At 31.7% G+C, this 26015-nt stretch overlaps 1 protein-coding gene across 1 annotated transcript; it reads left to right on the top strand.

Moving 5' to 3' along the window:
* Window positions 1-8172: 8172 nt before the first annotated feature.
* On the top strand, window positions 8173-24823 carry LOC128235369 (homeobox protein Hox-C4-like). The gene is made up of 3 exons (XM_052950179.1): window positions 8173-8852; window positions 22145-22244; window positions 23047-24823. The coding sequence occupies exons 1-3, from the start codon at window positions 8231-8233 to the stop codon at window positions 23282-23284; spliced, it is 960 nt and encodes a 319-aa protein (XP_052806139.1). The 5' UTR covers window positions 8173-8230; the 3' UTR covers window positions 23285-24823.
* Window positions 24824-26015: the final 1192 nt, after the last annotated feature.

The following is a 26015-nucleotide window of genomic DNA, read 5'->3' as shown; positions in this document are numbered from 1 at the left end:
ATTGTTAGTTGTATGTTGAATGGTCGTTTCGTTTTATAGACTGTTCCAATAACCATTCATTTTAGTAGGATATAACGACATGTTCTTTGCCTTTCACATTTTTTCGATTCAAGTCAGATAATTTTGAAGGCTATTTTCAATATCTGCTGAACTACAGCCAGTTTCATGTAAATCATCTAAAAATATATAATTTTATATATGCAGAGAGCATACAAAACATACTGGCATCATTATAGACCCTTGTTGAAGACCCAAAGTTAAAGTAAACAATTCAGAATTCTCATTATCAACTTGAACTAACGTCTGTCTATAAGTTAAGAAAGATTAAAAAAAAAAAAAAAAAAAAAATGTGTAGTATAAAAAAGGTACAATGTTGGTTTAATAAAAAGTATTTCATATCCCACTAAATCAAACGCCTTCAAAATGTCTAGGAAAAGTTCCATTTAATTTGCGCCTGTCCCATGCACATTTTTAATTATAAAATTGATACTGAAGATAAAGGCGCAGTAGCACCCATGCACCGATAAATTTATTATATTTTCGGCAATAAAGAAATAGTCTTTCTTTGAAGATGTGTAATTTTCTGTTTCTGCACATGAAGTTTGTTTTATTGTTGCTTGTTCACATGGCACCGGTATTATATAATATATAAGTCTCGCCTTCTTGTCTTAATGATGCATTATGACGTATTATCTTCATACTTGTTTTCGTTAGAGTCGACATTAATAAAACAAATTCATTCAAGCTATTGTTTATTTAGTTCTATTTTCAGCTCGAAGTCAGGTGTCAAAAATAAAAATAAAAAAACAACAATAATTAGAAAAATTGATGCAAAAAAGACGTTAAAGTACAGACATAAATCGATTTAAGATCCCAGTAAGTGATATTGTAATGATTAATTAAGTCATATCATCATTAGTGATATAGTACAAGAAATCGGTGTAAAATCTTTACGTTATCTTCGGTAATTACAAACTCTGAGACACTCTGTCTGGGGAATAAAACAAACGCAATCCGAATCTCACAATCTCCATTCAAGATGGCGCAGATTTTTCTACAAACCGCTGCCCTACCGTATATCTGTTAAAACTACCCCACCCACTTCAAGCCTCAGGGTAAATTAAGTCCATCCTCATGTCAACGGCTTCTGCAGGGGGCGATCTTGATGAAAAATGGTCGTTGCGCAAAACATTGCCTCACGTTAGCTGTCCAAAACGTCAAATTATGTCAATATTGTTAGTAAGTTCGTCTCGGGCGCGAATTTATCACCGTACAATTATCAATTTATTATCTTTTTATCGTATTTTCATCGTCTCTTGCGTTTTTTATCGTAAGGAGCTTGTATAAAATATCATTATGGAATACAACTCGATGACAGATTTTATTGATGAGATGTTTTCATTTCGTATTGTGTTCATGTCAATTATCATTAGTGTTTAAATTATTACGAGACTTAAAAATCTTGTTTTACAAGCCATAAAATAGTAATAAAATAAATATTTATGTAAAAGTGTGTGAACACGTGATTCATATTACAAGGTCCTTAAACGTAAACACAATTTGATTAATATAACTTGTAGGATTTAAATTAGAATGCAAAATATTTCATATGTAATAATTCATCATGCCAGTTTCAAATAAGACATCTGGCAAGAAATAATTAGGCCAAAAGTTACTGTTTGTCAGTTCTGATTTACTTGTTTTGGTATTCTTTTCAACGAAGACGCATATAATTTCAAAATACTTGTGATGTATACCTTTTCTCTTTCATAAATCAAAACATTGTTTACATTTAACTGGCTTCCACATTCTAATGACACATTCCTTTTGAATAAAATAACTTAAAGATGCCATCTTACTCCCAAATAAGCAGTACCACTATTAATACAATTATTTTAATTTACCGAAAAGGATGAATTAATAATGCATGAATTAATATCGAAAACAATGGTTCTTATGAAGGACCCTGTGTTTAATTTTAAAGAAGGGTGCGGAAAATACGTTACTTCTACCTAACGAGACGATATTTGATCACTGTTAATCTTTTAGGACTCACCAGCCATTTAATATATATGTGTTTAAGCCATTAAATACGGTTACAATCTTGTTATCAGTAGTTAATATTTCGATCAATGCAATATTTAATAAGTAGTTAAAGGTTTATCACTCTGAATTCATTTTTGTATTACATATGTATGTATTGATTTTAAATACGAGTTTCACTTTAATAATAGTGTCGTTCTTCTGTTATAAAAGACAACTCCCATACTCGGCCCATTATTTTTTAAATTATTATATTATTATTTAAACGCAAATTTTACTAAAATGATGATAATACTGTATACATTTTAACATTGCCGAATGTTTTTGAAGAAATAATGCATGCGGAATTAGTATCTTAGTATAAGTTAATATACATGTCACATTTTTTTTTAAATGAATAAATTTTAACCTTAACTAAGGATCAGGTTTAGAGATGTCTGAAAGCGTTAAGCTTAATTGCCCGTGCCTTCGGGTTAAATTCATTTTGCAAACATTTTTAGGACTCGAGCTTTAGTATGAAGCTTATATAACTACACATGGTAGAATATAATGCTCAAACAATTACGATCTTTTGTGAAATACATGTTGGCATGGAATTCTTTACGGGGATACCGTGCAAACTGCTTGGTAAAAGGGGAGATCACTGTGATGAAATGTTGCTCTGGGTATGATAAATTTCTGTGAAAAGATTCAAATTCGTCTAGCACGTGAACTTGCGCCCTTATGGCATTTCCGGTTTTAAAAATGTACTGGCTAGGTTATGTATCGTGTGTGGGGGTGCACCGGATAGGAAAGGGGGATGGGGTAACAGACAAGTTTTTGCAGGTCATATAAAGATATAACCTTTTTTATATATATACATTATATCATAAACGTAGATATATTTCCAAATATTCGATTGACCTAACATTTCATCGTGAACATTAAAACAGAACCAGAACATGATAAAGCGAACAAATGCCACCGGAATGCTGGCTCGCAAGATTAGCCAAGCTCGAATGCGCTGCAAATCAAGCCGTCGAACCAACAAGTGGGGCTGATCAGCCAACGTTGTGTTTCCAAGATAACCGCTATCTTTTAATCTAATAAATTACTCTGGTATTTTCAGTGGTCCTGCCAAAAAACAATGTTGAAGACGCCATGACGTACATATGTGTATGGAAGACTAGATGTTTGCATATATGCGGTCACTTAATACTGTCAATTGTCGAAAATATTACTGTTTTTTTTGTAGAATTTGGTATTCTAATAAAGACGCATTGTTGGTTTTGGGAGAGTTTATCTGTTTATGATTAAGAATGAAAATATAAAAAAAACATATTGAATTGTTGCCTCTAGAAATCTTCTCACCATCCAACTCAACTCAACTCAAGTATGTGAGTTCTAAAGTATGTTGATTCCAACGAAAACAATCATTATACACACCGAACGTTGACAAATTGTATTTCTATGTTTACAGTTTATGCCATGATTGTAAAATGACTTTATATGTTGCATTAAGCTTTCCAAGAGCATCTGTCTAACATGGACTCAATATGATGCCCAAATGCAGACAAAGAGAACATAGGTTCGATCCCTGGCTTATTATTCAATATGCAACTCAAATCTTATCGTCATACACCATTGATTACGTTCACTGTGATCGGGTTGGCTATTTATACATCGCAATCCGATACGCTATATCAATCTTAGATGCAATGAATACCAATATTGAATACCATACCAGCTGTTCGCAAAATATAGTATGTTCTTTTTCATTTTCATTATAAAACTTACAAAAAATATGTTTTTGTCTTAACCAATCACCTGAAGTTTTCAGAATAGTTTTATATTTGATAAAATAAAAAAAAGCCGACGGTGCCCTTATGAATTGAATCTGTATTGGCCAGCCAAGTTACAAACGTCCACACTCTTTTCTTAACTAAACCAAAGCTCTTAACAGTCGGCCCAAAGTATTCTTATATTGGTCAAGTCAAGTCAAGTCACACTAGACTGTGTTATAAGTTGTGCCAATCACACTTATAAAGAATATCAAACAGTAAAGTACCAACTCATTTATAGATTCTTATTGTATATTATATACAAATAAAAATAATATATATATATATATATATATATATATATATATATATATATTGCTTATCATAATATATTTACATTATTTCATGATTTATGTATTTCGTTCGTTTGTTGTATTATTATTGTGGTATTATTATTGTGGTATTATTATTGTGGTATTATTATTGTGGTATTATTATTGTGGTATTATTATTGTGGTATTATTATTGTGTTGTAACTATAGTCTCACATAACTCATATTTTAGTGGCAATACATTTTATTGTTATTATATTATATTGGGCAGACTTAAATAAACTATATAATTTATGGACTGGTATTCAATATTGGTCTTAATTAGATCTAAGAACGGTGTAGCTAATCGGATTACTTGTTATTAATAGAGTGAATGAAGTCAATAATGAATATTGAATACCGCCCCATATACTGAAAAATTATATGCGTTTAATGAGATTGTCTTCTTTATGTTGACCTATTTAATACAACGGTGTCCGTAATGATGTTACAAAGTATAATGGCCTTCCTGCGTCCATAAGCTACACCATGGCCCGACCCTCTGTATTTCATCCTTTAGGGGATCCATACATCTAAAGTAATTTTTTTTTAATCTATTTACAGAAATAATAGATTTAATTCTTGATATTAGTAGTATTATTTCAATTATTGAAGTTTGGGTTTAGTTATTCCGTTAGGTACAAAAAGGCCTGACCACTCAGCACTGCAAAAAAGGGATCCATTCATCTTAATTTGATTTTTTCAAAGAATTTAATCAAATCAAAAATGGTCTTTGAATTATTATTATTCAAAATATTAGTTATATATTTTTTTTATTCCCAGGAGCAACATCTTGGCCCGGCCCAACCGTTCCACATGCAATCAGATATATATATATATATATTAAAGATTTAAAACATATTTGAGGATTTCACAAATAATATTTGTATTATTATAATTATACTGGTGGGGTGAATTGTTTTTATTCCAATTAGCTACACAATGATCCGACCTCGCTTTACCACATATAATAGGGAATAAGTACATCTTAATTTGAAAAGTTAAAAGATATTTAAGGAAATCAGAATTTTTTTATTTTATTGTGATCTTATTGATGCTACTAATCTTATTACTATTTTTATTATCAGTATCATTTATATTATAAAAAAGTGTTAATAACAAACTGTTTAGATATTAGATTTCAAGTTGATATAGTAATTTAGTAAAATTATTTTCATTTCATGAATACTATTTCATAAAATTATTGTCGTTTTGGTTTTCTGCATGCAAACTGTCATAGTTATTTACAAAAAATTAAAAAGCATTAGATATAAAAAAAAAAACATTAATAAATTCAATTAATGAATTTAAACAAATAAGAATTCGTTTTTTGTTTCATAGTTTCGACTTAGAATGTCACGTCTATATTAATTTTTGTATTTGTTTCAAATTTGGTTAATATACTTTTTCTTGAACAACTTATGGAGATTCCTTATTTTTAGAAAAAATCATCACATTTTAAAATAATCTTCAAAATGTAAATAAATGTTTCTTTTTTAAATGATTTACTATAAGGTGACGAGCAATTCTTCTTGACGGAGATGTTCGGTAAAGCAAGACAGAAAAATACAGAACTTATGTCGACACATGTATGAAAATATGCTATATCTGGTTACATTCTAAACGTTTTTGACATACCCAGACAAAATAAACATTCACTAGTGTTGATTGAATGGTGCTGGTTTAAATTTTCCAACACTGTTTCGCAATATCATTTTCAAGTTTTCAGTATTAATTCATTTTTAGTGCGAACAGTGCAATATTTATATTATTGTTAGTATTAATATTTAACATATTTGATTTCCCTTTATATCCTTTACCCCGTTAATTTAATATCAGTTTCAATACTCATGGTTTGTGTATGACTTAAAATTATTATCTGAAATAAATACTGGTAAAACCATACATTGGCAAAAGGTTTTTTTTATCATATCAACAATTTTGTTTGGATTTTATTTTCAAAGTTCGTCATTAAATACAATCAAGTGGTTTTTAGATACCACAACTATCAATAAAGGAATCTTATAATAACCAGTATGCATTACTTTAATAATATAAATTCAAAAGAGTGTTGTATATTTTGAAGTTCATTGAATAATATTAACACTATTTCTCGTATTAAATATCTTTTTTTTTTCATTTTGTTGTTGTTTAATCGTAGCTTTGGACAGGAATGATTTTGTTTGTTGATTAGAAGAGCGATTGTATGAAATGTATTGAATAAGAAGAACAGCTTAAAACAATCGTGTTTTTGAAACACTCTTTTCGCAAAATTTTGTTAAATCGTCACCGTAAACAAGAATTTCATTTTATAATAAAAAGAGCGATTTTAATGAAATGAATTGAGTTGAATGTACTGTATAAATCAATTTGACTTTTTGGAAATATTGTTATTGTTAAAATATGTCCTTAAAATTTATGATTATACGAGTAAGTAATCAAATTACTGTCTCGTTTAAACTATTAGAAAATTAGAGAAAATGTGATGCAAAATGGTTGAAAATAATGTTAAATATGAATGCTTTTCGGACTGTAATATATTACAATTGTGAAAATCGCAAATACTTACTAAATATGTCAACATGTTGTACGTATAGATGAAATTTGAATAATGTTGGAATCATTGAGCGCCCTCGGTCCTGAGAGACCTCTAATTTGTGGTCAATACATGTTTTATCCCGTTCTTTGAGGCTAAATTCTTTCAACAAAGGGGGGGGGGGGGGCGGTTAGTCAAAGAATTTACGACCGCGGTTGAAAAATGTCTTTTTCGCCCTTAGATCCTTCCTAAATATTCATTAGCAAATCAATGATCTTAGGAAGACTGAAATTCAACAGAGCTTAGAAAGATTAATGTCTCTTCATTCAGAAGCGCTAAACTTATAATTTCTTCAAGCCCGTTTGTATTTCCAACCCTCTAATTATCAATACAGCATTGTCAACTCCGTAATTATATAATTTCTGTTTTAGGTCGGCACACGCCAAATAATGAAGGGGCGGCTATTTAAATGATAAATTGCCGTGGTGCCGTAACATTTGTTAAATATGGTTGTCTAATGTCTATCGATATCAATTCGCAACCTTCGCTTAGTATTATATTGTTTATGGCTATCAGTTTAAGTCGCTTTTTGATCGCACTTTTTCAGTTAATTTAATTACCAAATGTAAGGCCAACTTCATGATTTCTTCTTTTATTATTCTCTACTGATGGGATTTTAATTACTTTTGAAAGAGACTCCTTAATGTCAAAATAATTATCAATCCTTCAGATGCTTGTTTTATCTGAATTATGATATCACTTTGGGGTTTAGTTTTAAATGCCCTGAAATTAGTGAGGATATGTTTAAGATCACGTGTGATTGATCTATAGGTGCAGTTCGATACAATTAATTTATCACTCAAACAAATATTTTGAAATAAATCAATTAATATATATCGAGTATTGCCTTTTATAGCACAGCTTCATAACTTGCCAAAATAAATGTTTGTAAATATATGTGTATTAAATTTATTCCATATATTCACATGCTTTCTTCCGTAATTACAGAATAATAAACAATAAAGATATTGAATTGAATTGAATTTATAACTCATTTATTTGTTTAGAAAATTATACACGAAAATAAGACATAAATTTTGGAAAAAAAAGTCAGGTTAATAAATCTATTTTTTATTTACTTCTTAAATGAATCAAGAAACTGGTGAATACATACAATTAATAACGCGTTTTGATATCTTTATCCGTGAAAAGAAAACATCAAATTTATCACTTAACAATCTCATCGATAAAAATCTACTTTCTCTTCTTTTATTTGTATTTGAATTACAGATTTCGAGCTATATTTTGGCTTTTTCGAAAAGTTTACAATATCAGCGAAAGATCTGACATTCGTCTTGACGAGTCGTAGTGAGTTCACATCGCGAACAACACTCATTGGCTAATTATGTCACGTGGTCGATATGTATGTAAAATAGAGGCGGAGCGATAAAACCAGCCTGAACATTATAGTGGGAATAAAGCTGAACTCGTTTATTTACAACCGGAATCTACTGTTATTAATGATCATGAGTTCTTTTTTAATGAACCCGGCTTCGTACAGCGAGCCGAAGTTTCCACCAAGTGAGGATTATTCGCAATCAAACTACATTGGAGCTCAATCGGACTATTATCGGAACGTGCATAATTTCGGATATGGACCAAGGTATGATTTAGAGGAAAAATACTCGCCAAATAACGTGTATAATCCGTTGCCGTTAGCGTGTGATAATGACGTTTTGAGTAAGAGACTGTCGCATCAGCAAAATCCTCATCCGCAACATCATCATCAGCCACCGCAGCAGCAACAGCAGCAGCAGCAACAACTATCTCCACCACAGGCGCATATACAGTCACCAAATTCCACACAGACCTTGCAAAATGCCACGAACGCTATAAACGCAAACAGCACAAATACAATAAACCAAACAAACACTAGTTCGAGTCCTAATAGCAGACTGAATGGTTTTTCATCACCTACGAGTACGGAGCCGGACTCACCGGATGCGAATTCAGGTAGCCCGGAGTCCGTGCCGTCTCCCGGAAGTCAGGATTCCCCAGACACCAAGGAACCCGGCGGTCATCCAGTCATCTACCCCTGGATGAGGAAATCTCAAAACGGAAACAATACAAGTGGAAATTCAGGTACGATATTTAGAACTACATGTATTTTAGTGTCAAAAACATCGTCGGCACATACGGTTTACGTCGAGGTCCGTGGGTACCCGACGAGGATAAATTATATAGTAATACACGTATCATGTTCTCGTGGGTCTACTTGATTAGATTTGTGTCATTGTCGTCACATAAATATAACATTTGGGGTTGTATTGTCCTTAAACCCAAACAAAAAACAACAACAACTAAATGCAATGATAGTTCTTCTCTGTGTTTATCAAAGTCAGACAAAGTGTAGGTGGTTGTAGATTGAATCATTTAGATTTTAATTCTGTTTAAAATACAACTGCGTCATACCTGTTTACGATTAGAATGTTATGCAAATGAAGGTTACGAATCGAATCATATGTAAATGGTGTTTACCTTATGCAAATTAACGACCCATGTAATTATTATTGCTAATATTATTTGAGCAGAAGTTACAAAAACCAATCAAATATAATAAATGGTATTTCAAAATGTCGGATGCTGCATACAAATTATTCGTTTGCATGTTCGCGTAATTATACGCGGGGAATTGTGTGTTAATTATTTCTGAAACAGTATCTAATTTAATCTTAATCAATACCATATGTGATCCGTCTTACTTCTGCGTTTTTATACCATTCAATTTGTTATGCATATAAAATGGATCCTAGGCTGATTTTCAATAATTATGCGAATAATAGAAATTTACTTTGAAACATCAGATTTTCAGTACCCTTTCAAAGTCCTTGAAACAAATTACACAAAAACAACCATAAAACTAGTAAATGTTAATTGAATACATCTTTAGCGCGTTTTACTAAACATTATAAATACAAAAAATAAAGAAAATCGTGTTGTTCATTAACCTTGTAAACTAGTTTTCGCCATATCAATAGATTTCTATACTAAATTATATCTGTGCCCATTCTCTGTTTATGTGTACATTCATGAAATACTTAAATGTGCATATGAAGATCAGCTGTTTATCCTTAATTCTTAATAAAAGTGATATAATGTTATGTTAATTATACTTTTAATGAAATTAAATTGGTATCTCAATTCAAATTGAGTCTTAAGTCAACGCATATCAGCTATATATATATTAAAATACATGCTATAACATGATGCGGTAATAAAAAAGAGAAATATTTAAATCTATTTTAAATAATGTATTTCCTTTAGACACCACAAAATAAGCAATTAAGTTGTTTATTATAGTGACATGTGCATAGCATAGATGATACAAAATACAAGAAACTTATTTAAAGTCGGGTATATGCTAACAGGATACAGTGAGCTATTTTCGACATATAAATGATATTCACAGTTTAAAATATCTAATCGAGCCTCTAAATAAGTCATCATAATACTTACATTTCTAAACTATGGTACATATAAATACATATATAATTATGGTAGTCGCAGTTCTGTTTCTATACAGCAATAAGAAATATTGTGAAGTTTCATGAATTTTCAATATCAGCATTAGGTCCGGAAGAAAAACAAAACAGAACTCAACATCTTTAAACCTAAATTCTAATAGATGTCAAATAAAGTCATCCGATACATACGACGAACAGCAGAGAAAAAACATTAACCCAAACATAAGAATTTTACATAATAGTGATATTTTATAACCGGTAACTAAGCAACCAAGTAAAGAAAAACGTTATTTACATTTTTAACCAAAACTATTTTGACACTATGATTTACGTATATTGCTGTGGCCTATCCTCAGTTTGTGGCTATGGAAACAGTATGTGTCCGTTGAAATATGAATGTATAATGCAATCGAAACAGCGTGACATCGTCAATGTTGATTTTTTTTGTATATATTCGTATACAATAATTATATTGTTTGCACATGTATTGAATTTCTAAAGGATTTACTTATATTAAGTATAGCTTTCATATCAGAAATTGATTTATCTATGAAAGTGACTTTTTGGTAGGATACATTTCGAGGGTTAAATGCGAAAAGGTTCTAAGTGACATTAAATAAAGAACAAGATAAAACTGTTTCGCTTTCACCCCTCCATTTACTAAGAGAGATAATTTTGACATAATTTATATATTATCACTTGATCTATATTTTATCATACTATTATTGCACACTTATTGAAGATATATATAAAAAAATATTCGCGTCTTTAAAGAAATTTCTATGGGTATAAACTACAAAGTTTCGTCTATTGAATTATGAGAACCGTAAAATTCTTCAGCGAATGCCCTTTAGTTAATATTTGTAATACATCCCTTTATTTCATGTTTTGGAAAAGGTGAACACATGCATCAAATGAGTACCGAATTCCTAAGCAGAGAATTTTGATTTAAATATACCCCTTGATTAACAAGGTTGGAAACGGATTATGTTTTAATTCAGTTTTTCATCACGTTACATTTCAAGATCGAATTACGCAAATTAAAACCTTCAAACACTGTTAATTACGTATAAATAAAATATCAAAGAACGAAAATACAAAAAAGTCTGGACCTGCTTTTGATAGTGTGCATAATTTGGTGCAAATAATTAAACGCTGCGCCGATTTGTTTAGAAAACTCCAAATACGCGCGATTCATTATTAAACTTGTCTCGATTTCCTAAGGCGAGACGCAACGATTGAATTGTATTTCCGAAACTTATCAGGTAATTACCAAATTAAACATGAAGTTTATTAGTTTTGTTTTCTCTTAGAAATAAAAGAAGTCCAATTCGTCTTCATTAAGAGATTCCCAAATATCACTTGACATAATAACGGCGTACAACCCTTAGCGAAAATGATATAATGAAATTTGTGCACATGGTTCATTCAAACCATCATCTTTCTTTCATCAATGATTGCTTATTCTATTAATCAAAACTTGTGAAATTCTCATATTTATCATACTTACTTGAAGTGGAATTTCAAAGGTATTTTGTTAGAGCTTTAGCAGGCATGAATGGTAATATACGATATTAATACACAGCCGTATCGCTCAGAAATTAATGTGTTTAATCCAAATTATTCCAAATTGATTAAGACATCTTTGCAACCGCAAAGCAGTTTCTTTATGCGAAGGGGCACATTTGGACAAAAACGTAAAAACATCTCTGTCGGAATGGATTTAATAAAAATGTGATATATCAAGGTGTTGTGATTAATGCTATTTCGATTAAAGAACGCAATGATAAATTATTCGTTAATATTCATCAAATTGAGTTGCAATAATGTCAAATCGGTTTTATAAAAAAATAAAAGCATGGAATATTGCTTTTGTCAAAGAGATTCTTTCTCTAAATTGCAAGATGCCTGTCTTTCGGAACTCCTCTGCCATTTTTCTTTCCTATCGAAAGAAAAATGGCCGATAAGTTCCGAATGGATGCCTGTATGGATTCAATGATTATTCATCTTTGTGAAACAATGAATACTAAGATGCCACCAATCATCGATAAATCGATATATTAAGCATACGCCGCATTTATTAATTTTAATAGTTTAATTTCAATACGTTTTGTACCTCTCCCGTAATTTTCAAAAAATAAATCGATAATAATTATCTGATACGATCCTCTAAAATTATTGGGCAAAATTAAGGTATTACGCAGGTATTACTTAATCAGTTTGATATTTGATTTTATAACATGATTCGATTTGTAAAAAAAAAACATACGCAAGGATAGGCAGTTGGCTTGACGTTTTTTTCTTCAGAAGTCTGGGGAAATAGCCACAAAGTTTATGATAGCGAATCTTCCTCAGTCATCTGTGTGCTGATTATTCAAAAATGTTAAACTTCCTGTAATATGTTTAAACGTATTTTCTTTCTTTTCCGTCAACACCGGCGTATGCCTTAACCATTATCTAATGGCATTCTTTTTCTAGCGCGTTACAGAAGTTACATAGTAGGCGCGTTATCATCTCTCCCTACGCGCATTATCTTCTGCTACAGAAACGCGTGATGAAAGAAGCGCCAGAAACTATGTTTTGTAAAAACAGCCATAGCTAGACTCTTGGCGCCTTCGCGGGAAGGAAAACTCATAGAAACTAGAAAATTACTATCTTTAGCCAAACATTCTAATAGTGTTGGAACCCTATATTCCGAATATTTATGAGTATGATTCATATTATATTTGATGATTAATTGCGTTTGAATATATCTATGAAATCGATGATTTTGAAAACGACCGTTTTTTGGGTCATTTGAAACGCGAAGATCTGAAAGTCGAAATCTTCCTAGTTCTTAAACTGAATTCAATCATACATAAAAATCGAATAATGTGAGGTTCTAGTCGCATTTTTTTTAATTTTGCGTCAAAATACAGATAATTAACGAAACATATACACTATTAAAATAGTAGTACAAAGCGAAACTAGAACACATGGAAGCGTATATCGTATACACCATTAATGTAATAATGTAGTCATGTCGACTTGGCGAATGATGCTGTCAAAATTATGTCGACTTTTTCACTCACTAAGATATGTTGACACAAGTTTTGTCGACACATCAGGCTGCACGTGTTACTAACTTATGTCGACTTCATAATGATAAGTCGACATACTAATGTACGTGGAAAGCATTTTCAACTAGTTGTGTCGATAAAATCTAAGTTGATAATTCGACATAACTTTGGAGACATGTCGTGTCAAAACTCGACATGTCGACATAAAACTAGTCGACATGACTACATGATCACATCATCAGTGTATACGATATACGCTTCCATAAGAACATGTGTTTATACACTCACATTAAACACCACACAACATGTACACTATACATGTTTTATTCGATTTTGCCATTTTCGACGAGATTGTCACATTAGTGTCAAAAACTGTACACATGTTTATTAGTTGCAAGGAATGTGTGGATTCATATTTTAGCAAGACAAAAATAAAACATATAACAGACCATACGATTGTAAACACAAGTTACACTTATATGAAAATGTTATCCGTATTTCGTCCATCAGAAATAGTGTAAGAAAAAAACCCAGCTACATTTTAGATAACCTGTGTACAATAAAGTGTTGTGACGCCATTTTGTTTTTGTATTTTTGTCAATATGGTCGAAATTTGATGTTTTATGGATAAAAGCGTTACTAAAGCTTTAAAGAAATTGAAATTTTCTGCCGTTTTTCGAATAATTTAGATATGTTTTATTGTTAGTTATCTTATATGACTGGATTGAAGGCATTGGTGCCGAAATCAGCTGATTCTAAGACAAAAATTTGAAACAAATGCTCAAACTGTAAATCTGTGAGAGTGCAGCTTTAAACTTTAAAGACATTGTTCCCATACAAAGCTTTTCATTCGGTTCTTGTTCCCCATACAAGAACTTGTACAAGATATTTTCTATAATATGAGAGATGCTTATGTTAAATTGTCGTACTAGTATTTCAGAATGTCAAAACATCTTCATTCAAGATACCTTGCATTTTTGCAGGTCATTATTTAGAACAGAATGGTATTTTCCAGGGAATAAAACAACCCTCTTGTGAAAGAAAACTAAAAATGATTTACATGTGATATTGTGATATCATATGCCACAATTCTAATAGAGAATAATGTGCAAAAAAGATATGAAATTGATATATTTTCTCATACAAAATTACCCATTCTGTTTATGTCACACACAGTAGGGGTTTTGACAAGATCGGCTAATGTTACGTGTCTTAACCCTAATAAATTAGTGAACAGGTTTAGAATTTTAAGCAAATAAGCCCATTATATTACCCTTATTGTGTGTATGTGTAGGTGTTGATAATAATTTATGTTTATGATTTCGTTTTCTGTTGATAAAAACAGGTTTCATTTTCCATTTGCGGTAAGCTAGGATGTAAATGATATTATATGGAAAGTGGAATAGTGGTAGAGGCGTCTGCCTCTTACCCTAGCGGTTCTGTGTTCAATCTCATGGCCTCTCAAAAGGACACCAGTACTTAATAAACCTAGAAAACAGACTTGAAAGTTCAACTATTTTCACAATCGAGCAAAACTCAATTAGTATAAACATCAATTTGATTATAAAATCATCGACTTTTGTGATCAGTTTAAATATATTTTTAGCCCGCTTAAAGCTCCAAAAGTGTCCTCACTTTTTTTTATTAAATGTTTAGACTGCGATTTTGGAGTATGACATATGAGTGAACGAAAATGGCCTTGAATTTCAAATCTAAAATATACCACTTTTGAAGTATATTGTAGGAACATAAATTATACGGATATCATATAAAATTGCAGTTATCGGTCTAATCGCATCAGTTCTACAAAACTAGACCCATAAACACGCAAAGTAGATGTGTTTTTTCCGTAACCAGAGATAAGATTCGGATTAATGTTAGCACATTTCTGCGAGCCGGTTTTATGACTTATATTTGAAATTTACCGTGAATTTTATGAGGGTCCTGTTTCGTAATTTGACAGAAGGAACGCTGCAAACTTTCACATATCTATTAAAATGTAATAAAACATATATCTGCGAAATTTCATTGCATTACAGATTACAATCACAGCTTTAATTCGTATTTTTTTGGAAAAAAACTAATTACACGTCAAAGACAAAAAGTTTGCATTCTATTTATAGCTTGACAAGTTATTTCCAAAATTCCATTAAAATAGAAACATTTCAGCATACTTGTAGTATGATGTATTCGCCAGCAAGCGTTCGTTTTATAGCTTTTTTCATATAAAAACCCACATCTAAATGTATTTAAACTAGAAATGTGTCCATAGGACACGGATGCCCCCACTTCGATTTTTTGTCACAGAAAATAAGCCATAATGATTATTCAGGATAATCTGCACATATAGGATAAGTTGAGTTGAGTTGGGTTTTACGGCATCGCAAGACTGTATAGGTTATATGGCGCCATTCAGGCAGGAAAAAACTTGTTGGATCCACATTGGACACATACTTTTCAAGAATTAGATTGGAAACATATATTTTTGAAGTATTTTTGGCAAAAAGGGCCGTAACTCCTAAATGACTAAAGCGATTTCCATGACTATCGAACTTGATCAAGATATTATGGTCACAAACATGTGTTTAAAGTTTGGTGAGGATTGGACAAACAGTTTTCAAGAATTAGATTGGAAACATATATTTTTGAAGTATTTTGGGCAAAAAAGGGCCGTAACTCCTAAATGACTAAAGCGATTTCCATGACAATCGAACTTGATCAAGATATTATGGTCACAAACATGTGTTTAAAGTTTGGTGAGGATTGGACAAACGGTTTTCAAGAATTAGATCGGAAACAATCTTCGGGACGTACGTACGTACAGACAGACGTACGTACGGACAAGGGCAACCCTATATGCCGCCACTTTGTGGGGGCATAAAAAGAACATTATACAGTAGTATTTGCTACAGACATCAAACATTTGCGGTTCAAATATTGACCGTTATTTCATAATGTAATCAGTAATTTCAAACTTGTTTCTAGAATACTCATTTTGCAGGTTGAACACATAAATACACAAAAACAGAATTTAAACAAACATATACATGTGTACTAAAAAACATGCATTTTATTGCATGTCCATTTTCACGAACACATAAAATGAACACTAAAATACTCATTTTGCAGGTTCACCACGTAAATACACAAAAACAGAATTTAAACAAACACATACATGTGTACTCAAATTTAGTTGATGAATAAAAGCATGTCCATCTTCACGAACACATAAAAAGAACACGCCTGCAGTGCGCGTCGATAATTAAACGAAATTAGGGATTTTAAGTACAACTGTTTTGCACTGGATGTTACGCACATGTTCTAGAAGATGAATGCCATATTGTAAGACTTGTTATTTGAACTGTGTCTATCGCAAACGGGCAGCAGGTATGGCATTAGCAAGTGTTTCTTTTCACATTTCAGTGCGATTACATGCCAATAATAATACAGAATTCCTTACATTACATAAGCTCCAATCATAAAATGTATGTATAATATTGAAATTGAAATGATACATTTTGAATGTGAAAAAAATGTATGTTTACAGAATTTTGAGTCTTTTAGAAGTTAACACAATGGTAAACATGGCATCGAATATTTTATGATATTTAATCTTCTGTTTATTAAAAATTAGTATGTCACTCGTTGTGATGCCATTAGCTATGCTATGATGCAAAATGCATAATAATTCAAGTGCTGGTTCGCATTTTGCTATCAAAGTTTTCTGACAAAAACGCTAAGCATTTCTGCGTGAATTAATCAAACTAGGTTACAAGTTTATAAGGTCTTCGGCGATCAATAACAGACACGAATCGGAATGAAATAAATAATGTTTAATTGACCATGAAATCAGTCCAAAACATCACTGCCGTGTTAAACATAGCATTCAAATTAATGTATTATGTCAGTCTCACTTTGGAACGATAGCAAAAAAAGTTCTCATACAACGTGAAATAGAACCATTGCAGGGGAGGATTAATGTCAATATAAAAATACGTCCATAAATAATCGATTATGGGTATTGTCATATATTTTCTTTACGATTCAAATGGTCTGTCTTAGGAAAGGGTTTAGTGGGTGTCAGCTCATGTATAACGCTGAAATAAGAATACAGATAGTAATTCTTACGTATGTTGCCGTCAAGTATGTCATGATACAGTGATAATAAAGATATAATAAACTAGACGTGAGAAAGGATTAGAAGCATACATTAGAGGGGTTGTGTGCAAAACACCACGTACACGTGAACTTGTATGTGTACCTACACGTGCGTGTACACATTGTAATTGTGTTTAAAGGTTGTTTGGGTACATTTCATTTAAAACTTGTACAATGTGCACATAACTTGATGACTTAGTGCACAAAAGTAGCCCACAGTGTTTCGCAACCTCTTTCTTATCAGTCAAGCTACATGTTTTCAACAAAATGTTTGAGTATAATTACTATTGAACCGGATCATTTTCACCTCACATATTTTAAATGATGAAATATAAAATGTTTATTGAAATTTTAAAAACTTACATTCATAAAATCATTTTATATTTTGTACCAATTGCTTTACGGAAACTTGTCAAGATCAAATATCCAATTACAATGTTTTTGCAAACCTTCCACATTGTTTATGACCGTAGATTGTTTCTAGTTTTCTGTAGACAAAACATTTAAATTAACCGTATCAAATGTAGCTTAACAAGCCAGAATCCTGTAGTTGGTTGTAAAGTGTTTATTTATAAGGTTGAAATGTCTCCGGCGGGTCACTTCAAAGACAATTGAGCTCGCCGACTATAATTGAAACCATTTACACGCTCGCCCTTCCAAAAGGTCCCCAGGGGTAAAACTTGTGCGGTAAATCACGAAATAACGGGATGACCGGATGAAAAGAGGGGAGAATGTGTAATAGCTATAAGAGCGCTGTCAAACAATAAAGCTTGTTACGTTAACGTGGTCTCTGGTGATATAACGCCTCGGCCGTAGCACAAAAAACGCATTTGTTGCGGTCAACGCGAACGGCAATTAGCGATAATTCATATTGTGAGGTTTGCCATGGATACATGTAGCCAAAATTTGGTCAGTTTTCGGGGAAGTTTTCTTGATTTGGTATTGTGTAATGTCTTATTCTGATTTCAAATGTAAAGTACAAACTCCTAAAACTATTTTCATATCAGCATGAATTAAATTTAAGAATTAAAAAAAACACACCAACACATTCAAACACATATATCAGAAAGTTAGAAACAGATTTAAAGTCAGAAACATTACTAAAGCAATTAAAACATCATGGCCCATATTAGTTAATTATTCGTAATTAGCATTCTGCCCGAGAGTAAAGCCGTAATCCCTGTCTGTTTAAATCGATTTCATTATAACTACAAAAGTTGCCGGAGCGTTTATACAGCCACACGGCATGGCTATAAAATAATCATAACTCATAAACAGCTGATTTTTTTCTATCGTTACGGCAATTTTGCTCATGGCTATTTGAGGGAAAAACGAACTGTCGACTCCGATGTCAATTTATCACGTACGACTGATGCTGAAAACGATCTTGCTAGGTTTTAGTTATTCCGTTAACGCATAAAAGTATAGTTTCTGACTCAGACTGTGCTTTATGTAATAGTAACAGATTGTTTGTATATGCTTTCTTCACCGCAGTCACATTACCATTTATTTTTTGTTATTAAAAATTAACAATCTTTATCCTTAGTGCTCCACATTATAGTTTGTAAACTACTCACGAACTGGAACAGCCATTGTTTTCATCTACTGTTTCACCTGATTAAAATCAACAACGGCTGACAGCTGATTTACTGAAACAAATGAATTTGAAAACTTGAGAAATATTGCCTTATATAAATAATAAAATGCCTATGTAGGCATATGTCATCACCCGACAATATTGTAATTCAGATCCTTGATCTCACTGACGTTTTTTTATTTAGTATGTAATGTTTGCTTTCCTGAGCTACTGTGCCTCTATCATTAGTTATCATTAGCATGATATGAGATACCTTTATTAGTGGCATTCTCAAGTTATTGATGTGATTTGACAATTGCAATATAAAGAAATTCTTACTTTCTGCGAAATACTAAAATTGTGGCTAACAAGAGCCAAACCTTTCCCACATATTCACTTTAAAAAAAAGTTTATATATCAAACCGGATTCTGGAGATTTTTAAAATAAAACAAATATAATTATTATATTATTCGTCGAAGGGGACTGTGGTTCATAGTATTCAGAGGGATTCAATAAATATCATTATACAATTCTATTTTTTCTCCATTTGATAATTAAAAAAGGGAGTTTTTTTAGAACATAACCCTAACGCAACGTAAAACCCGTAAACCACCGTATCAATGAACCGCGAGTGAGCATCCATTGATTGAAAACAACTAGTAATTAATTTCACAATGAACAATCTGATACCTGAAACAATAGATGAAACAGGTGATATTTAACCTTTTGGCCGCGGGTGTTGTATATTTCACGAGACCACAGCCGTTTTGCAACGGGCTTTTACCACATTGTCATATTACAATTGTTTTAAACTGATTTGTCTCGATTTGTACTGATAGGAATCGCGTGTGGGACTGACAATCTGCAGGCATATCATTTAAAATCTGGCAGGTAACATCAGTCATTGGAAATCTGTGCCACACCGTATTTAAATTATGATAATGCTTTTGATTCGAATTGAAAGAAAAATATAGTGATACAGTTGCTGGTCAAATATCAGTATGTACACTCCCCAGCCCCCTGTTTGGTACGCAGTATCAAAGGCTGGATTGGGAATACTCGGGACTCAACACAGTGGTACGCGGTACGCAGACAATTTAGCATTAATTGGTACGCCGACTCTCAAAATCGCTTGATATTTAATTGATCTTAATTATTAGGGTCGAAGATGGTGTAATCGGAACGCAAGGAGTTGGTGCGAGTGGGTTGGGGGAGTGTTGGGGGGAGGGGGTTTAGTTCATCCTCAAATGTGACTACTGTACTTTTCTGAGACTGCTACCAATTCAATGTATAGACACCCATTTAAGACATATTTATTTTGTCAACACATACTGCTTAAAATAAGAGAATCCCGATGTTTATTTTGTTCTTTGGAATTAAATCGATTTTATCGATCAATAAAAAGAAACTCCTTAAAATTGTATTTAACTACATCTAAACCAGCTTACATACAAATGTTCTAAAAGCAGAATCCCCGATGCGTATTATGATCCTAGTTTAGTGCCATGTAAATTTGCGATTTCATAAAAAAAATCATGAATCAATAACTAAAAAATGTTGTTTATACCATATTGCTGTTAGCATAAGGCATGAAAAGAACAAAAAATATCAACATTCATTACCATTACAGACTTTATAAAATGGTAATGAACATGAACTGCACCAGTCAAATTTACGATCATTATAGCAGTCCGTTCGTAATACGAGAAATTCATGGCTCCCTCAACAATTTTCGTTCCAGTTCATTATTCCAAGCGTAATAAATCTCCAAACAGGGACATTTCTGAACCAATATGAGGGGGAATTTTATACTAGCACGTCTCATGTTTTGACATCTTTGTAAACGGAACCATATCGGGCCCAGGGACATGATAAATGGATGTTCTATAAACGAAAACAGTAGGGCAGGGATAGTGTTACGAGTTCTACCAATGATTTTATTATGCTGCCGCAATCTATTGTTCGGCACGGTATTGTTAGACATTGTTATGAGACGAGCTCTACCGATGATGCAAGTCACTGCTGGTAGAGATTTTGTCGTGGGAACAAGTTTTGTATAGATATTATTTGAATATGTCTATTTTTAATAAACTCCTCTTAAAACTCAAGGTTAATTTTCGAGTTGATCTCAAAGAGTCATCATTCAAAAATGACGTCCGTACATAAATTATGTTGACTAAATCCTTTAATATAGAAAAAACTGTCTAAATTAAAATATAGAAGTAAAATTGAACAAACATATTATTCTAGACATGTATCCGCTTTATTATATGAAGAGTAATATTATCCAAATGCTATTTTTCTTAAACATAAAATTGAGCTACCATGGGCACACATATACAAGGAATTTTAAGAATAAATCCAGAACAAGGATATGAGCTTCCACGGAATTAAACAATTATTTATTTTGGTTCTTATTATGATGATAGCAATGATAAAGATGTTCTGGGATCTGTTCTAAATGTGTAAATTATTCAAAAAAAGAAATAAATACCAAAAATCGGTCAATGAGTTCTAATTTATTTCCATCGTCTGGACAATATCAATATGATTATCTTGAACATATTTATTTTTATTCCTTTTTAATAATTGTCAAAGAATAAGTAATTAATTGAAAATAAATACAAATACCAGTTCATAAATAAATAGGTAAATAAATAGATGGAAATACATAAATAGATGGAATTACATAAATAATTAAATAAATAAATAAATAATTTAAATGAATGTATGAATGTATGAATGAATGAATGAATGAATGAATGAATGAATGAATGAATGAATGAATGAATGAATGAATGAATGGATGAATGAATGAATGATGGAGTACTTTTTATAACATCATAGATAGGAATGGTGATGAAAATGTAAAGTTTATATGATTATAAATAAAACGTTTTAATGAATAAACTTATATTAAATATTAAAACTTCTTTTACTAGTGTTAGTGTTATGTTTCATCATTCTGTTGTCGTGAAATCAAAGAAGATGGTCTGTAAAAATTTGAAGATTTTAATAAACATTTTCACGGTAAAAATATTATAAATTTCATTTTCATGAAATAAATATTGTATGTTTAACGCAAAACAATTAATATTCCACCATTTTCTTTCCAGGCTCGAACTCCAATTCCATCCTGTCAGACACAAAGCGCAATCGGACGGCGTACACACGACACCAGATTCTTGAGCTGGAAAAGGAGTTCCACTTCAACAGGTACTGGAAATAATTTCAATTTAACAGCTTCTAAAAATTGTTTCTTAAGCTGAGAAAAAAGCTCCACTTTCGATACTGGACATACTATCAATAAACAGCTACTAAAAATAATTTATTGAGCTAAAATATGATGCCACTTAAAAAGGTACTGGATATAATAACAAATTAACTGCTACGGGAATTAATTTCTTGAATAATTCCACTTTAAATTGTGCTGGAAATATAACAATTTAACAGCTTTTGAAATAAATAACATTAACAGGTTATTAAACTAAAATTTTATCCAAATTTCGTATGAGAACAATTCAATAAACTCGAATTAATATATTAATTGAATAGATCGTAATTTTCTGAAATGATTACGTTTGATATCGATTGTTTACATTAATGTACGAATCGGTCAAAAATTACATTCGAGAATCCTTCAGTGCTGTATTATAGATACATATCTAGTTATAAATTGTACGCATTATTTCCCGATTCACTATATTCACATAAATATCACTATGGCACTTCATTTTTTATAATTTTTATCAAATGTTGGGGCCTTTTCTCAGCGTACATAGAAAATATTTTCAACAGTGAAATACTAGCAACAAAATCACTCATATGATTTTTGTTAAAACGGCTTCGATATGGATATATTCACGTTTGTTTTTGAAGATAAATTGTTATCACATTTTCTTCATGAAATTTATTCCATACATTCAAAACGATAACTATTCTTAAGAGAACAAAATACAGAATCCTCATCGTATGTTTTTGTTATTATATTGTTATAATATTTTTTCGCGTTTTGCAGGTACTTGACGAGGCGGCGTCGGATCGAGATCGCGCATACCCTGGTCTTGTCGGAACGACAAATTAAAATCTGGTTCCAGAATCGGCGCATGAAATGGAAGAAAGAACACAAGCTTCCAAACACCAAGACCAGGCTTATGGACACATCAAACGTTGGACATTTCGACCCAAACAGTTTCCTAGCCATGCACCAAATTGGACATCATATGGGCATGATGCACCATGACTTAGGGATGTGATGTCTTTGGGACGACATGTCTTGTTATAATTCGTGGGTGCATTAGGTTGTGCTTTGGCAGTACATGTTTTGTGTAACGGATATGACGACATGGTCGCGAAATTTGAGACCACGTGATTTGAGATATGACGTAGATTACTTTGCCAAAGACACGTACACATACAATACCACTGTTTAGGCAAATGACGTCATCAATTATGTCATATAGTGCGCGAGTTCCCGATATGTTCAATTTTGTGACGTCACGAACGAAATACGTCGATGGAAAACGGCGACTCCGTTTGGCCAAACTTTCAAAGTGCGGAAGGTAATTTACACAGTGTTTTGGACAGAAAAATGACACTAGCATTCGGTATTATTGATTCGTGAGTATCTTGCAATAACGGTGTTATGATTCAATGATTGGCTACTGATCGATAAGTTGTATTAAATACCTAAATATAAATTATAGGCACAAATGTTCATAGTCGTATTAAACATGTTTAACTATGATGACCTATTCATATCAGAGTGGGGGCATTCTAGTTTGCACCGTGTGTCATTTCTACAAAACTGTAACGTTGGTTGTGGTGTTGTAATAGCAACATTTCATGAATGCGCGTTAAAACATCATTCAGTTCAATTCATTTTTTCAATCACATAAAAATTGTTGATTATATGAAATAGTTTATTGTCACAGTTTTGAATAGATAAATACTTAAAAACTGTTAATGAATAGGATTCAAAAATACAATCCAAAACAAATCTTATTTTAAATTCACAGTTATCGGACAATTAATTAATTTTCGGATACATCGTGACGTCATATTTATCGTGACGTCATAAGTATGAAACTTCATTATAGCGTTGACTGTCTGTGTGCTTGTCTGTTTGCTTGTATATTGCCGCATTGAATATTTATATTATAAATCTGAAAGCATAAACCAAAGGAGATTTTGTGCAATATTGTCTTTAATTTGTGTGTTTATTTTGAACATAATCAGCATTCACTTGCACCATTTTGCCATAAAATTCTGATCATATCTCTTGAGGTTTTAAAGCTAAAAAAATCATTTAATTCGCTTGTGTTACAAGTATTTAACAATAATTCCAAAAGGAGTTAACTGACTTTACAGTTTTTGGTTTAATTTACTTTTGTTATTGCATTAAGAAAAACTTATGCTGGCGCCTCCCTTTTCACATCTTCTGGCCATGTGACCTCCCTTGGGGTTTCTGGAAGCCAAATTCTAGCTCCATGTGAAAGATAACATGCGCGCTTATCAGACTTGAACGTATTTTTTACATTTTGAGTATTAAGTATTTTATTAAAATTTTCACGCAATTTCTCCTAAGCTTAAAAGAAAAGGAATGGACATACAGAAAATATCACGTTTTATTATTAATAAAATAATATTATATCAATGAAACGAATTAGGAATAATATTGCACATTTAAATTATTACTATTTGACATACTTACTTTTATTTTCCGTTGACATGTTGATGTTTTAAAGGGTTTTAATGGTGTTTTATTTTGCCCATATGACCTGAATAAAATGTTGTACAAACTATGTGTTTTCGTCTGTAAGCTTTATCGAAAGATGCTTTTCGCTAACACTTTATAATGAAACAACAGGGACAGGCCCACGGGAAGGGCGGGCCCATAATTTGACATTGAGAGCTCTCTACTCTGGAGTTGCGCCCCTCCCTCAAACCGATAAGTTTATGATTCAAATATGGATATAATATGGGGTTGGTGGCATTTCACAAGGATATCTATTTTCGATAGTTTCTGTCTATATTGTGCATTCTGGTGCATTCTGTTCATCAGTTTTATTCGATATTGGTATAAAAGCATCCAGTTGAACTATTATGTACTAATTTATTGATTTATTCAACATAATTTATTAATTATAATTATATATTGTTATTCCATTGTGTTATTTTATGTATTTATATATGTATATTTATTATTATTATTATTATTATTATTATTATTATTATTATCATTATTATTATTATTATTATTATTATTATTATTATTATTATTATTATTATTATAATTATAATTATAAGTATTATTATTATAATTTTATTTTATAATTATTATTTTTTTAATTTTTTTTTGGGGGGGGGTGTAGGGGAGTTCGGTTGGGGGCTCCTTTATCAGCTTTTGCATGCTGCAGTTCAAATCATTCTTTGATTAAGCTCTTAAGCATACTGATTTATAACCGAAAATTTCAAAGCAACAGTCACGAAATTATACACTAAATACCAAACAATTCTTAAACAGAAAATCAACTTTTAATGAGAATTGAATAGTTTGATTTCCAAAGTGCCCAGCTTGACTCTTTATTAGGAAAATGTGCAAAATATCTCACTATCATTACTAGTGATTACTTCCCATGTTTTAATTACCAACTCTCACGTGAAATTGTGAGAATTATATTACCTCTCGTTACGAGGGTTGAAAGAACGCTTACACAGAACGCTTATTTCCCACTTTCATGTACATGCAATTTATCATCGTCAGACAACGCTTGAAAAATGCGTTTTAAATCGTCCTCGCTTTTACCGAAGCATTCCGCACAATTTTCTAATGAATAAAGGACTTCGTGTAAATGAGGGATAATTACATACTCGTACTTTTTTATATTCGCTCCAGAAATATTCGCACAGTCATCATTAGATTTATTACTCAACAAACATTTTGGCACTGTCTTTTAAAGCTGCACCCTCACAGATTGACCAATA

Source organism: Mya arenaria, chromosome 5 (genome assembly GCF_026914265.1).
Source record: "Mya arenaria isolate MELC-2E11 chromosome 5, ASM2691426v1".
Lineage (NCBI taxonomy): Eukaryota > Metazoa > Mollusca > Bivalvia > Myida > Myidae > Mya > Mya arenaria.
This window is presented reverse-complemented; position numbering and strand designations above follow the sequence as displayed.